Genomic DNA, 14151 nt, shown 5'->3' on the forward strand with positions numbered 1-14151 from the left:
AGCCGCAATTTGCAATCCCAGGTTCTCGCATTAGTGGAGTTCTCCTCTCAGTCAAACACTTGGCCAGTACGATGTTTGATTTCTATAACATTAATTACACAAATTGATCTCAACCCATTGGAACCTTTTGCAAACAGAGTTTATACAAGCATTTGATTGACGGTCAGTTCAAATCGCCAAAGGTCATTGATTCCCCAACATCAGTGCTCAAATTTCCTAAAAAATTGTCTTTCAATCGCGTTAGAATTTGAATATAAACACACAGTCCAATCGGCAGCAGCTTCGCACTGATCGCTTTGCAGTCTGTCTACTTTTTGCAGCTGGAAAAAAACGAAAAGTGGCATTTTCTTTAGCGTGTGCCCACGTGCTGCCTGTTTGGCACCCACTTACACAATGAACGCCACCATAGCTTTCCGCCCTTTTAAAGGGAGACTCTGCCTTTAAAGGTGAACCCAACCAATATTTAATCTGGGTTAACAAGTTAAGGTAATATGCACCTCGAAAGTGAAAGACTTAAACTTTTGCTCAAACTTTCCTCAGTGAAACTTTCAACCATTTTCTTACCAAAGCAAATAAAAATCTGGGTCACCGTGCAAACTTTGGTACTAGAGTGACAAATAACTTGCGATTTCTCGATATTTAAAATCCAAAATGGCCGCCATCCCTGTGTTAACTCTATTGGAAAAAATAAAATTTTCTATTTTCAAAAAACTAAGACCATGAAAACTTTTCTTTCGCCGAGAGCTTCAAAATGAGCCCCCATAAGTGGTACGTCACAAGAAAATTGATAAAATTTGAAGGCCCGAATTTCTGTCTCCGAGGTGCGTTCTACCTTAATTACAATTGAAAGAATATTTGCAAAAAAATTGATTTTTGAGCAAAATACGCTGTGTTGGGTGCAACGCCCCCCCCCCTACATTGAATTGCTTTGAAGCATTGGCATTAGACAAGCTAGACATATTGTCTAAATCGAGGTGTTACCAACACTGTTGTTTTGACTATGTCTAACCTCCTGCTAGACAATGTTTCAACTTTGCAGAGTTGATTTGCAGAGTTGATTGGTACATAGATTCAGTTTGCAAATGGCAAGAATTGATAGATTTTGGTGGATGTGGCTTGCTTACTCTTTGCTCATTTGCATAATTAATGATTTACATTGAGAATGACTGCACACAATTTGATGAGATTTGCTACAAATGTTGATCACATCAAGATATATCAGCTGTGAAAATTATTAAGTGGTGACGTGAAAGATAATTGCTAATTTGCATATTTAATGAAATTTCCTAATTAGGGATATATATCTGAATTTACTAGATCAAAATTGACCAAACTTGGTATGTATATTGAAGATACTATGATTTAACATTATTGAAAGTCATTAAGCATTTTTACTTCATCCAAATCCTAATTTGCATATTTAATGAACTTTTGAAATTAAGGATATATATTTGAATTTACATGATGAACATTGATGAAACTTGCTATGTACATTAAAGATACCCCCCCCCCCCCCCCACCCCGCGGTACTATGATAGAATATTATTGAAAGTCATAAGCATTTTTACTTTAGCCAATTCCTTATTTGCATATTATGAAATTCCTAATTAGAGATATATATCTGAATTGACTTGACCAAAATCGATGAATCTTGCTACATATATTGAAGATAATATAATACAACATTCTTGAAAGTCATTAAGTATTTTTTTTTAGCCAACTCCTAATTTGCGTATTTAATGAACTTTTGAAATTAGGGATATATATTTGAATTTACATGACCAAAACTGATGAAACTTGCTATGTACATTAAAGATACTATGATGAAGGCTAACATTATTGAAAGGCATAAGCATTTTTGCTTCAGCCAATTCCTTATTTGTATTTCATGAAATTTTCTAATTAGGGATATATACTTGGTTTTATTTGATCAAAGTTGGCAAAACATGCTATGTACATTGATAATTATACCAGGTTATACCAATATTGGAAGTCATTTAGCATTTTCATGTCAGCTAATTTACATTATGCATATCTAATGAGGTTTCAAAGTTTGGAATATATAGTTTGAAGGACTTGACCAAAGGCAATTACACTTGCGATATAAAGTGGTGATACAATGACAGCAGTCAAAGAAATTAATTACTTCTATTTCAGCTAACTGCATATTTGAATACTTAATGACCTATTGAGTTAATCTCTGCTGAATATTATTCATTATGTTGATCATAACACTTTCAATGGCAAAGGTTCAAATTTACACATAACTGCAACATATAATGAAACACGCGAGCATTTTCAGTTCTTATCTGGTTGTTCTTGAGCTTGAAATCCCATAAAATGATGTTCGGAATAATTTTGGAAGAAAACCTAATTCTACTTTATGAAACTTTAAAATCTTTGTGTATTTTCATGCACAAAAAATTCATAATCTTATTATAAATGCACGATTACAAAAGGCTTCAGCAGCATATCAGAAAGTATGAACCTCTTAATTTCATCCTCTGCCACACAGGTCAAATCAGTATTCATGTAGATCAATCTGGTATTCCTAAGGAGAACCATACAATGGCAGATGTATCACAAAAATACGAAAAATTGACTGAAGTCACTGAGAAAACACCATGGCAGATAAATGGCATTTATCCAGGTATCACTGTGGAAGATATCAGTGAGGGCAGCATCATCTATCGTGTGAAGTGTGAGACACTGGATGCATTGAATTACTTATGGCATTATTACAAAAGTCAGAAACTGCACAAATTGATAACATCAACAACTGTAACCAAAAAGACTCTAGCAATAATTGGTGCTGTGTACTTGGAGCTACAAATCACAATGGACATAGAAGAGTATCGACAGTGTAAACTGGAACTAACTCCGAAAGGTATGAGTATAAAATAACTATACGTAATCTGATCTGTGATGAAAAAAATGATCAATATCTTGTGCAACAATGTACAAGTATTGAAAGCTGTACAAGACTGCTAATTATTGGCATGCTTAAAATATATTTAATTATTATTAACTAAAGGAGATGATCGTGAATTACTTTTTTACTTAGAAGAGAAAAAAAAAATCTTGTTCATTGGATATTTTAGACCCATGTTCAGAAGTGGCGAGCAAAATTTTTTTCCTTTTTTTTAGGCCCCTCAGATTTTTTGCATGGATGCAGACAAGGCAAAATAATCTTTTCCCCTTTTAGTCTAACAAGAAATATCTTGGACAAGATACACTGATACTGGTTATTGAATTCAACACTATAATACCGGTATTTCAGACGTCGAACAATATGTTGACAGAGCTCAGTGCAGACACTCCGGCAGTCTCATTCAGAATCCCACATGCCCGCGAAAACCTGATGAAGTGAAGGGTGCCGCCAGTGGCAGTAAAAGTATTTGCAATGCAGAAGTATTAATTTGCCGAAATAAAAAAAAAAATTCTGAATTCCAATGAACAATTTACCCTTATGTTGTTTGTGGAGTAACAAGTGTGGTAATGCAAGAAAATCTTTGTAGATCCCATTGTGTATTCAAGGCATATGGGGTAGTTTGGTCTTTACTCTTATTTATGCTTTGAATGCAGTTTCAATATAGATTTTCAACTGGTGAGAAAGTTCAAAATTTAATTCAATTCTTCACAAATATGATATACAATGTATTTTACTTACAAAATATATTACCTTCATATCAGGAGTTCATAAATTGCTGTTGCTGGGGATGGATAGGTCCTTAAAACCATCAGTTGGAGATCTGAGTTGGTTATTAAATGCTGAGCAATATATCAGACAGAGAGGAAGACAGTTTGATATGCTCCATGCAGTGATGACAGTGACAGACAGGGTTCAACATATCCTATCCTCTAGACAGCAGATCTTAGCGCTTCTTGGTGTAACAAGGTATCTATTTTCTGATGCAGCAAGTCAGGACTTAACATTGATAACAACTGAAGGTAACTATAATGTGTTCTGTGCTCATGAACTTGAAGTGCTTACAGACATTCTTGCATTTTATATGTATACAGTATAGGACAGTATGGTTTTATGTGGAAGGGTAATGGAAAGGTTTGTGACATTTACATTGATATTTTCATAGTAATGAGCTGTGTATCAAATTTGTTACTGAAAATGTGTGCAATTGAATAATTTCAGTTTTGACCACAGATTTTGAAAAAAAATATCAAACAAGTCATCATTGATGACACAGTCCTCACTTGTTAATGGGTATTTTGATTACAAATCCTCGGAGAGGATAGAGTCCTCTTCATTAATTGGGTCTGTGATTGAAAATACTCTCTACAGATGGGGCCTAATGGCTGAGAATTAGGTTCATGGTGGTGAAAATGTAAAACCAATCTGGGCTGCCACCTTAATCACAAAAGGTCATTAAATAAGTCAATTAGTGATTAATCGACAGGATGTTGCTAAACATTTTTGCATCCTATTATGACACTGATAGATTATTACCTGTACCACATTTCATAAAACTTGATGTAGTCACTAGGGCAGCCTCTGGACATTCACCCTAAAACCAAAACTTCATTATGTATGCAAATTAATAATTAATTTATACGATACCCCTAAGTGTCATTGAATTGTATTACAACACTGTGAGATAAACATCTGTACCAGTGTGCGAAATTAACGTTGGTCCGACGGTCCGAGACCGACAGAATTCTGTTCTGGCCAAAAGTTTTCAGCAACATGTCGGTCCTTGTGACCGACTGGAATTTATTGTTTCGAAGCTATAAAATCCAATCGATTCTGTATAAAATTTTACCAACACGCGTCCGGTATGCTACTCACGTAACTTGTATGCCTGTTTTATGTTGTTCAAGCCAAATGTACCGGTCAACAGGTTGAGCATGTTCAACGGTATGTGTCGAGTCTACTCATTCCATATATACTGTATATTAGGAAACACATGATTGGTTTAATTTCACAAATTACAGATGTCTTCTCCAATCAGAACGTCTGTGAAATTCAACGCATTCTGCACATGCACCTAAACTTCAGCACGTTTCACTAAATAATTACGGAACCGATCGCGTTCGACGCTGTGATTTCTGGGCTCACCGGTCCGTTATGTGGCGTTATTTAGAAGGCGACCATGCCCCCGGGCCGCCTAAGAAGAAGACGGCGACACAGACAGATCAAGAACAGCGACAGCAACAGAGACAGTACGACGACAAGCAAAGACGACTGACATTTCAGAGTGCTTGGCAAACGGAATTTGGTAGTTGGCTTCTATATGACAAAACAGAAAATGTACTGCAAACAATGCCGCAAACAGTGCCTACGGTCAGTTAGCTGTCAATAAGGTAGCGGTTGCAAGGACATCGACGTTCTATAGCTATTCCAAGGGTCCATTTGTCATTGGGTCAGAGAATTTCCGTCATTCAAGCCTTGTTGCTCACGCTCAAAGGACACAGTGTGGCCATTGAGCATGTAAAGCACCTCACCGCTCCATGTGGTACGAGTAGTGCAGAGATGGCTTTGCAGAAAATGAACGAGTCTGTATTCAGTAAACTTACGAATCTCTTCAGAAACGCTCATTCCATCTGTGTAAATAGCCGCCCATTTAAGGACTACGTCTGGATGTCAAGTCTTGATGTTATGAAAGGAGTCAAAGTTGGTGAGACCTACCGTAGTGATAAAGCCTGTAGGCAATTTATCACTGCGATCAGGGAGGTAGAAAGGGAAAGACTACAGAATGAAACGAGTGACAACATGTTCATTTCCTTAGTAAGTGATGGTTCAATTGATGTACTGGTACATATTGAGTTTCAATAAAAAACAATTTCCATTGCTACAAACAGGAATGAGACTGTGATGACCTTGACTTGATTTACTGTAACAGCTGTAGCGATATATGACACATAGCAGTGAAACTTCGAAAAGCAAATAACTAAAAACCTCCAAATCCATCACTACTTGGAGAGAGTAGTTCTGTCAAGTCCAAAAACATTTATTCCACCATTGAGACATCGACAACTGAGATGACAATAAAACTGCATCATGTTCGATTTGCACTGTGTTATTCCCAGTATCCCAGTGTTGTCCTTATATTTAAAAGTAGCCATGTAATTTAAGAAAGTAGACGGATGGACTGCGAAGAAGCGATGCGGCCGAGCGGCGAGTGAGCGTAGCAAACGAGGGGGAGAGCACGAGAGGGGGGTGTCTCCCCTCTCGCAAGGCGAAAAATGAAATTTTGGAGTGGAAATGGTGTTCTCTGGTGGCATCTAAGGTGACATTTAGCTGAGACTGAAACAGTACTTTTGTTGTGTGTCTTAGACGTGGCTCACATACAACAAAACAAACAAACATGATTTTGTTTTGTTTGTATTATTTATGACACACTTATGGTTTTATTTGCAGTGAAGATGTAACATTTAATCGTAAATCACCCGCTATCTGCTCATTTCATTGCTCATTTCCCATTCTTCATTACCACATAGTAGTTTCCCCAAACCATCAAACTCATTCTATTCTAATCAAAACACATTCGCTTTTCTTAAGAACAACATCGGTGAGATAATTCACTGTAACAGTGTTCGCATTTACAAAAAAAATGCGTATATAGAAAACTCATAACAATGAAAAAATGCGTAGAGAGTCGATCGCATTTGATTGAGTCTCTACGCATTTTTTCATTGTTATGAGTTTTCTATACGCAAATGGTTGCAAAAGCATTCTCCGCGACTGAGCTTAGGCTACAACAAGACGAGATGAGTGCCCGCTTCACATTAAATTTGTTGCAACATTTCTGTCAATCACTCATTTTATGTGGAAAGTTTCGGATTCTCTGAGTGTAGTCTGAAAAATCGGCATCGTCGAGTCAGAGGCACGTTACCATGTCAGTTGCTAATTTTCAGGCTAGCGAGTTTCTGAAACTTTTGACACAAAGTGAGTGATTGACAAATGTTGCAACAAATTAAATGCAAACCGCGCACGATCATCGTATCTCGCTGTCCCCAAATTTGATCAAAGCAGATATGCAGCAAGGCGTCGGAAGGAAACAACTCTATTTTCTTTCAAATTTGCTCCACGAGCCCGTGAAAAAATGATTCAGAGGGTCCATCAAAAGACACTATCGGGCAACCCAACATAGAGAACATGGAGAAGCGCAGTGAAATTGAACCCATGCCGGAATCCACGGCGTATTGTCCTGTTGTCTTAAGCAACAGGGGATCAGCGCCAGGGTGAAGCCGTGAGCCGTGATGATGATGCGCCGGTCAGCAACGGTTGCCAACACACATGCCTGTCACCATGGATTCTAGTACGTAAGAATAATCAATGAAAAAAAATACCCATTCAAATAAACAGTTGCTTCTAAAAAATCAGTTCCAGCTCATTTTTATTTTAATCTAGAAAATGCGTCGATATTGCTCTGAGAATAACTTGATTTGTTGAGAAGATCATACTCGTAGTGACCGTGACGTTGGCAGCCAGCGCGGCGGCGGAAAACTAGCTGCAGTCTCATGAACCTCAAAATCACATCTTTTCGGCGCTTTTTTCTCACAAATTTAGCGAAATTGAAGTTTTTCATACATAAACCGCTACGGCCCAAAGGCGCCCCATTTTGTACGGTATTAGCGTCCCGAATTTTTCGCCACACATACATGGAGTGTGCGTTCACAGTGTAAATTTCACCTCCCGCGTCATGTTGAAAATTTCGCCGTATTTCCTTGCTGCACAGCTAAATATTATTTAAGAGTAACAGGTTCTATTTCCCGTATATGCTGCCCTTAGAATTATAATATTTTGGGAAGAATTTCACATGGGAATTCCAAAAATACGTAAGCGATAACTGCCATATGCAAAATTACGTAAAAACACAGTCAACAGCAAAACGATCTTCAACTCGTCATTTCATAAAAATAAGAGGGAAACTCAAAAAATAAAACCATAGAGTTTTAGTTTACCCTTCATGATATCTTTCATACCAAATATTATAAAAAATAACAGCGAAATGAAAAGTTAAACCAACGGTTTTTTTCAGATGTATTTTACCTTCTCGTGTCTAATTATAGACAGAGAAGGTATTAGAGTTGAAAACCAGTATGCTGGTGTCAACTACTTCCGTCTCTCAAGATTTCTGTCTGTCAAGATCCGTTGACGTCATGCCATTGTGATGGGTCATATCATAAACTGGTGGGGTGTTCATGGCTCAGGTTGAGGTGTGGGAGAACGATTTTGAGCTGTGACAAAAATCAAAAGGGATTTAGCGGCATAGCCACAGTGTTAAGCCTTTCTCCAAGGTTTCTTAGTTGACTACAATCTATTACAGACTACTGAGCTGATGTTAGGGTACTCACTTTGTGTTTGCTCACTCTGTGAGCGCTAGTGTTTGGTACTGAGTAGCGTGGATATCCCCTCATGGCCTCACGTGATATGGGCCTGTTACAGAGATGATCATATGCCTCCGAGTCTGAAAACGGTCATTGTGTAAGCCTGTCGGCATTTTCCTTGCATTTTTTCTCATTTAATTTTGCAAAATATCGGCGAATACCTCATATTTCAAGATAACCCTTTCTTCCCAATCGTTTCCTGGAGTTTCAGAGTCATATGAACGAAAATGAGTGAAAGTTTTAGAGGGGAAAATCGGACGTCGGCCATGTTCATTGTTTACAGTACAATCAGAAGTTTATGTGGAGGAATTAACCAACAAACACTGTTCATGATGCCCGCCCTCTAGAGGCAGACCTTCCTATATGAAGTACCACATTTGATGCTTGTGGAAAGCTTGACCACACAATGGAGCATTTAAACTTTTAGAAAATGACAAACTGAATAAGAAGGTATTCTGAAAATGTCAAATACTGAGGAAAAATGCGCAAATATTCAAAATAAACATGTTAACTGATTGGTCAGCTATAAAAAACAATGAAAATGTTTATGATCAAAAGTTTTTGAGATGTGCACATTTTAACAAATACAGAAATTATTAATATTATAAATATAAGACAAAACTATTTTTTCAGGGATGGGACAGGTTGGAAATGAGGGGTGAGAGACAAAGGCACTCCTATTGTTGCATGTGGATGCAGCCACACCATTTCATTTACAGCATACTTATTTAATGTGTTGTGTTCAAGTTCCATATTGTACTGACTGTCATACAAGGTTAACATAAGCAAATCAAATCAAATTAGAAAAGGATCAATGCTGTTGTGTGGATTTTGCTGAACAAGACTGATTTTAATATTTCGCCCTATATATTTGGTATCCAGCAAAGGCATATTTTGATGTAAAGTCAAAATTAACACTACATTGCTGACAATATATGTTACCGTTTCTGCATGAACTTTTCTTTTTAAATTATGGTATAGTAGTACTTCGAACAGATTGACAATTATCGTGATGTCAACCCATAATTTTACATCACAAAGACTGTAATTCTGCCATTTTTTTTGTTTTTCAGTCATTTTATAAATTTTGCACTGCACAAGATGATTGAACAAATTGCAATGTTTGAATTTGTAAACTCAAAGAATAAAAATCCTTTGGTCACAGATTAAATTATTTTTTGAAAAGAAATTACTCTTAAACACTTTTGGCATATATTCTTTACGCGGTCATGTATTTCAAGGAAAATATGCCTATTAAAAACAGTAATTTCTTCACTTTCAATTTTTTTCAATACTATGACAATTATCAGCCATGAGGTTATACAAACACAAGACCAGATGAGCGTTTTTCATCATTTCCACAGGACTCTTTGGAAAATCCATTAAAAACAGTTAAAAGTGACTTAAAATGATCACTTGGTATACATTTAATTTACAGATGCCAGGTTGTGTATTTCACATGCACTCAGGCCAGTAGGAAAGTGCGTCATTACTATTTTGGACTGTTAATTCTTATTTCTGAATTATTTAACTTTTTTTCCACATTGAACTATCTTTAGGCAGTTTATACTGTAGCTTAGAATTTTTTTGATTGATGTATTTAATCATCTTTTGGGTTCTTTGGGTCCATATCCCACCTCATGCCCCTACATCGTCAACTATTTACCAACAACTCCATGCCAACAACCAATTACCTGACCTTGCCACACATTAGAGAAGGTACAGCGTCATTGACGGTATTTTTCATTTTACGATGTGTCTAATCTGCTCGATTTCCCATAGAAAACAATGGCGTTTAATGTACTGAACAGACCGTACAACTCTCGCTCGTTCAAATTTCTCAATTCTGAACCAATGATAGTGAAAAATGGCACAGTGGTTCTTTGATATATATACAAAATTCCTGTCGTTTTAGTTTTTTGAATTTCTCGACGAAACATGTTTTAGTTGCATTTTATTTTTTCGATCGCTGAATTTTTGCTCTTGCCCTCAATAAAATGGCGATCTTACGGCGTTTGCATATGCAGAATCAGGGTCTTATATTGACACATTTTAATTGGTTAGCGTCTCTAAAATTGTACAGACCAAATACCTGACAGGTTGTTGTAATTTACACCAAATTTTGGCGAATATCAACTATGAAAATTTCAGTAAACTGCAAAAATAACACAGAACAGAGGCGAACCGGCACAGAGTCTCCACTGTAATCGTGCAGTGAACGTTATCGATCGATATTCTTTTGTCCGAAATTGTTACATTGTTGTCTCACTCACTCGCTTGTAGTTCCCCGTTCACAATGGCGCCAAACGACGCCGAAGTGCGCCAAAATGTGCTGAAACGTACGTAAAACTGTCACCAAAACTGAAAAAAGTGTCGTCGATATACTTTCAGTACAGGAAACCAACGGATACCTTGATGTTAAAGTGTATAAGTCAATAGACGGGTAATTGTGGAAATGTTTGTGACGTGACCTCAACACACGAGCGCCCGGCACAAGCGGCGCCCAAACAGATTTTCGATCAATAATCTATAGAAAATAAATTGATACAATGTTCGTCGTTGTCAATAGCGACCCGGCTGAAAGCGCTGTTCCATAGAAATAATGCTTCGCGGAATACCGTACACTGAGGCATACTTTTGGCTGTAGTGAACTAATATCTTTTTGGAATCAAGTATATTTTTCGAACGGGCTTTCTTCGGGTAAAATATTCCATCGGCAAGGTGCCAGTGGCCGACGCATGACCTAAGATGACCTTCATACTAATCAAACCAATTACACTGCTCGTAACAAAGACAGCACTATAGGCGCGTCCATCAACCAATCACACTATTTAACAAATAAAAGATCGGGCTCAAAAGGCCACAAACGGGTATTTAGAAACTGTTTTATGTTTGTGCAGTTCCATGCGGGGAAAGGGGTCGCGAAACTGCTAATCGTACGCGTTTGCCGTCTAACAGCTGGCAGTGCAATCCCGAAATTACAAGTCTATAAATAATCTAATGACGTTAATAGAAGCCGGGAAAAAATGCAAAAGAGCCGGGTTATTTACCCGGCACCCGGCTTCTAAGGACAACACTGGTATCCTACACACAGCATGCAGTAGAGTTGCTATCAACGTGAATACCAATGCAGTGTTCTATACAGACTGAGATCACTTCTTGTCGCGATATGTTCTAAACTTTGGTTTGAAACAGTCCTCGTTAGTGCGGAAAGTGTCAACGCAGCAAACTCTCAGTCGACACCTCACTTAAAAAACCCGGAACTCAACGTGTCCACGGCCATGATTTAGAGTGTACATAATGGACATCCAGTGATCCACTGGTCGATGTATTTAACCTACAACTCTGAGCAGGCAGTCTCCTTCAAACAATAGTTGTACTCTCGAATCTCTTCTTTGTTCCCTTAATCGTCCAATGATAGAAATAATCGACAATTTCTCCCTAAAACGGCGTTTAAAATGTAGCAATTAAATTTGGCGGCTATCCTTACTCGGTATGCACTTGAATTTGAATTATGATGGCGTTGGCAAAATTGACCAATCAAGTGTCTTGCTTTACAACACATGATGTTGTAGGGCCAAAGTTTGAATACATAATAATCTGTTTGACTTGTGACCTCGCTACTGTCATGAATCCGAGCGTCCGTTTCTGGTAAAAACACAAAGTACTTTTACTTTTAAGCCAACTTTTTAGCTTTTTAGCGACGCGGAGCTTATCAAAGTCGTCCGTCGTCTGTCAACAATTGCCTTCTCCTTTGAAACCGCAAGTCCAATTGCTTTGAAATTTTGTATGCACTTCACTTTGGGTGACCTCACTTAAGTTTGTTCAAATCGTGGTGAAATTTGCATATTTGTATTTTTTGGGCATTTTTTGATGTTTTTGGTAAAAAATCTTCTCTGAAAGCGCTTGTCCGATTGCTTTGAAGTTTGATATGCAGTTTACTTAGGGTGACATCAGTCAGATTTGTTCAAATCGTGGTGAAATTTGCATATGTGTATTTTTATGGCAATTTTTGTCGTTTTTGGTAAAAAAATCTTAAAAATCTTCTGTTTGAAAACTACCAGTCAGTAAGTTTTGATATTTGGTACATATGTCCTAAAATCTTCTTCTTCAAAACTACCAGTCAGTTAGCTTTGATATTTGGTACATATGTCCCTAGGGATGATGTATTTCAGATTTGTTCAAATTGTGCAGAAATATGCAAATTTGCATTTTTAAGGCAATTTTTGCCATTTTTGGTCAAAAATGTAATTCTCAAAAAGTACTGGTCTGATAGTTTTGAAATTTAGTATACAGATTTCTATAGATGAACTTAGTAATATATTGAATTTCTAATGAAATCTGTCATTTTGTATTTTTGGGGCAATTTTTTTCACTTTGGTCAAAAAATGTGTATTTCCAAAACTGCTCATCTGATAGCTTTGAAATTTGGTATACAGGTTCCTACAGATGAAGTAAATGATATTTATTGAAATGATGATGAAATCTGCAATTTTGTATTTTTGGGGCAATTTTTGCCATTTTTGGTCAAAAAATGTGTATTTCCAAAACTACTCATCTCGGCCATCTGATAGATTTGCACTTTGGTATACAGGTTCCTACAGATCACCTTAATGATATTTATTGAAATTATGATGAAATCTGCAATTTTGTATTTTTGGGGCAATTTTTGCCATTTTTGGTGAAAAATGTGTTTCTCAAAATGTACTGGTCTGATAGCTTTGAAATTTGGTTTACAGGTTTCTACAGATGAACTAAGTAATATTGAATTTCTGATGAAATCTGTAATTTTGTATTTTTGGGGCAATTTTTGCCATTTTTAGTCAAAAAATGTGTACTTCCAAAACTACTCATCTGATAGCTTTGAAATTTGGTATACAGGTCTATTTATTGACTTTTCCATTCTTGGTCATAAATCATGTTTCTCAACAAGGACTAGTGTAACAGCTTTGAAATTTGGTATACAGGTTTCTATAGAGGAACTAAATTTGATCTGTTGAAATGATGATGAAATCTGCAATTTTTTTGTGGGCAATTGTTGCCATTTTTGGTCAGAAAATTTTATTCTCAAAAAACTACTCATCAGATAGCTTTGGTTGACATGTTCTCAGGGATGATCTGATGTGATATATTCAAAGTATGATGAAAATTTCATTTGTGTATTTTTGCAGCTATTTTAGCCACTTTTTACTGGCCACTGCATTGAGCTTTAAAAGATTTCAACCTTCTTCATCAACATGTGTCAAAAATAGTTATTCTCTACATAAACACAGCGGAGCTATATCGGCCGCTAGGTTGCTTGTATTCTCTTGAAATCGATCACTTGAAGACATTTGGTGTCGGTGTACGTCCATGGTCTTCTGACATGTGCAATAATGCAAGTAACCATCGTGATTAGCCTGGATTACCTATTTATGGGTTCTGTGGCATTAATCATGGTCCCTCCAACCAGGGGACTATGCAGTAATGTAGGACTTCTGGCGGGCACATGACAGGTACATTATTCAAACAAAAAAGTCTTGTAACTGGAATTTGTGTACCTAATCGTTTGAAATACGCCAAAGGAAATTGTTTGAATATACAGCTGAGTTGACTAATTGATGGATGTCATGCTTTTTTAAAAAAATTTTTCATTACATGTAGGCCTAAAGCAGAAAATGTTGCAAGTTAACAATTTAACCAAAATAAAAACTTAAACTCTCAAATAAATTAATTTTTCATTTTGTAAGAACACAGGGGTTTCTAAGCTGTCTTTCATTGTATCAGTTCTGTACGACAATGCCATGTGGGACAGCAAAAAAA

General features: G+C 36.9%; 1 protein-coding gene across 1 annotated transcript in view; it reads left to right on the forward strand.

Annotated features, from left to right (window-relative positions):
• The window catches only part of LOC139119532 (protein mono-ADP-ribosyltransferase PARP14-like), a 240592-nt gene that overhangs the window by 50620 nt on the left and 175821 nt on the right, over positions 1–14151 (forward strand). Inside the window, exons 6-7 of the mRNA XM_070683374.1 lie at positions 2516–2887; positions 3694–3951. Coding sequence (XP_070539475.1) covers positions 2516–2887; positions 3694–3951 — 630 coding nt within the window. The remainder of the gene's footprint in view (positions 1–2515; positions 2888–3693; positions 3952–14151) is intronic.

The sequence above is a fragment of the Ptychodera flava genome, chromosome 20 (genome assembly GCF_041260155.1).
Source record: "Ptychodera flava strain L36383 chromosome 20, AS_Pfla_20210202, whole genome shotgun sequence".
NCBI lineage: Eukaryota > Metazoa > Hemichordata > Enteropneusta > Ptychoderidae > Ptychodera > Ptychodera flava.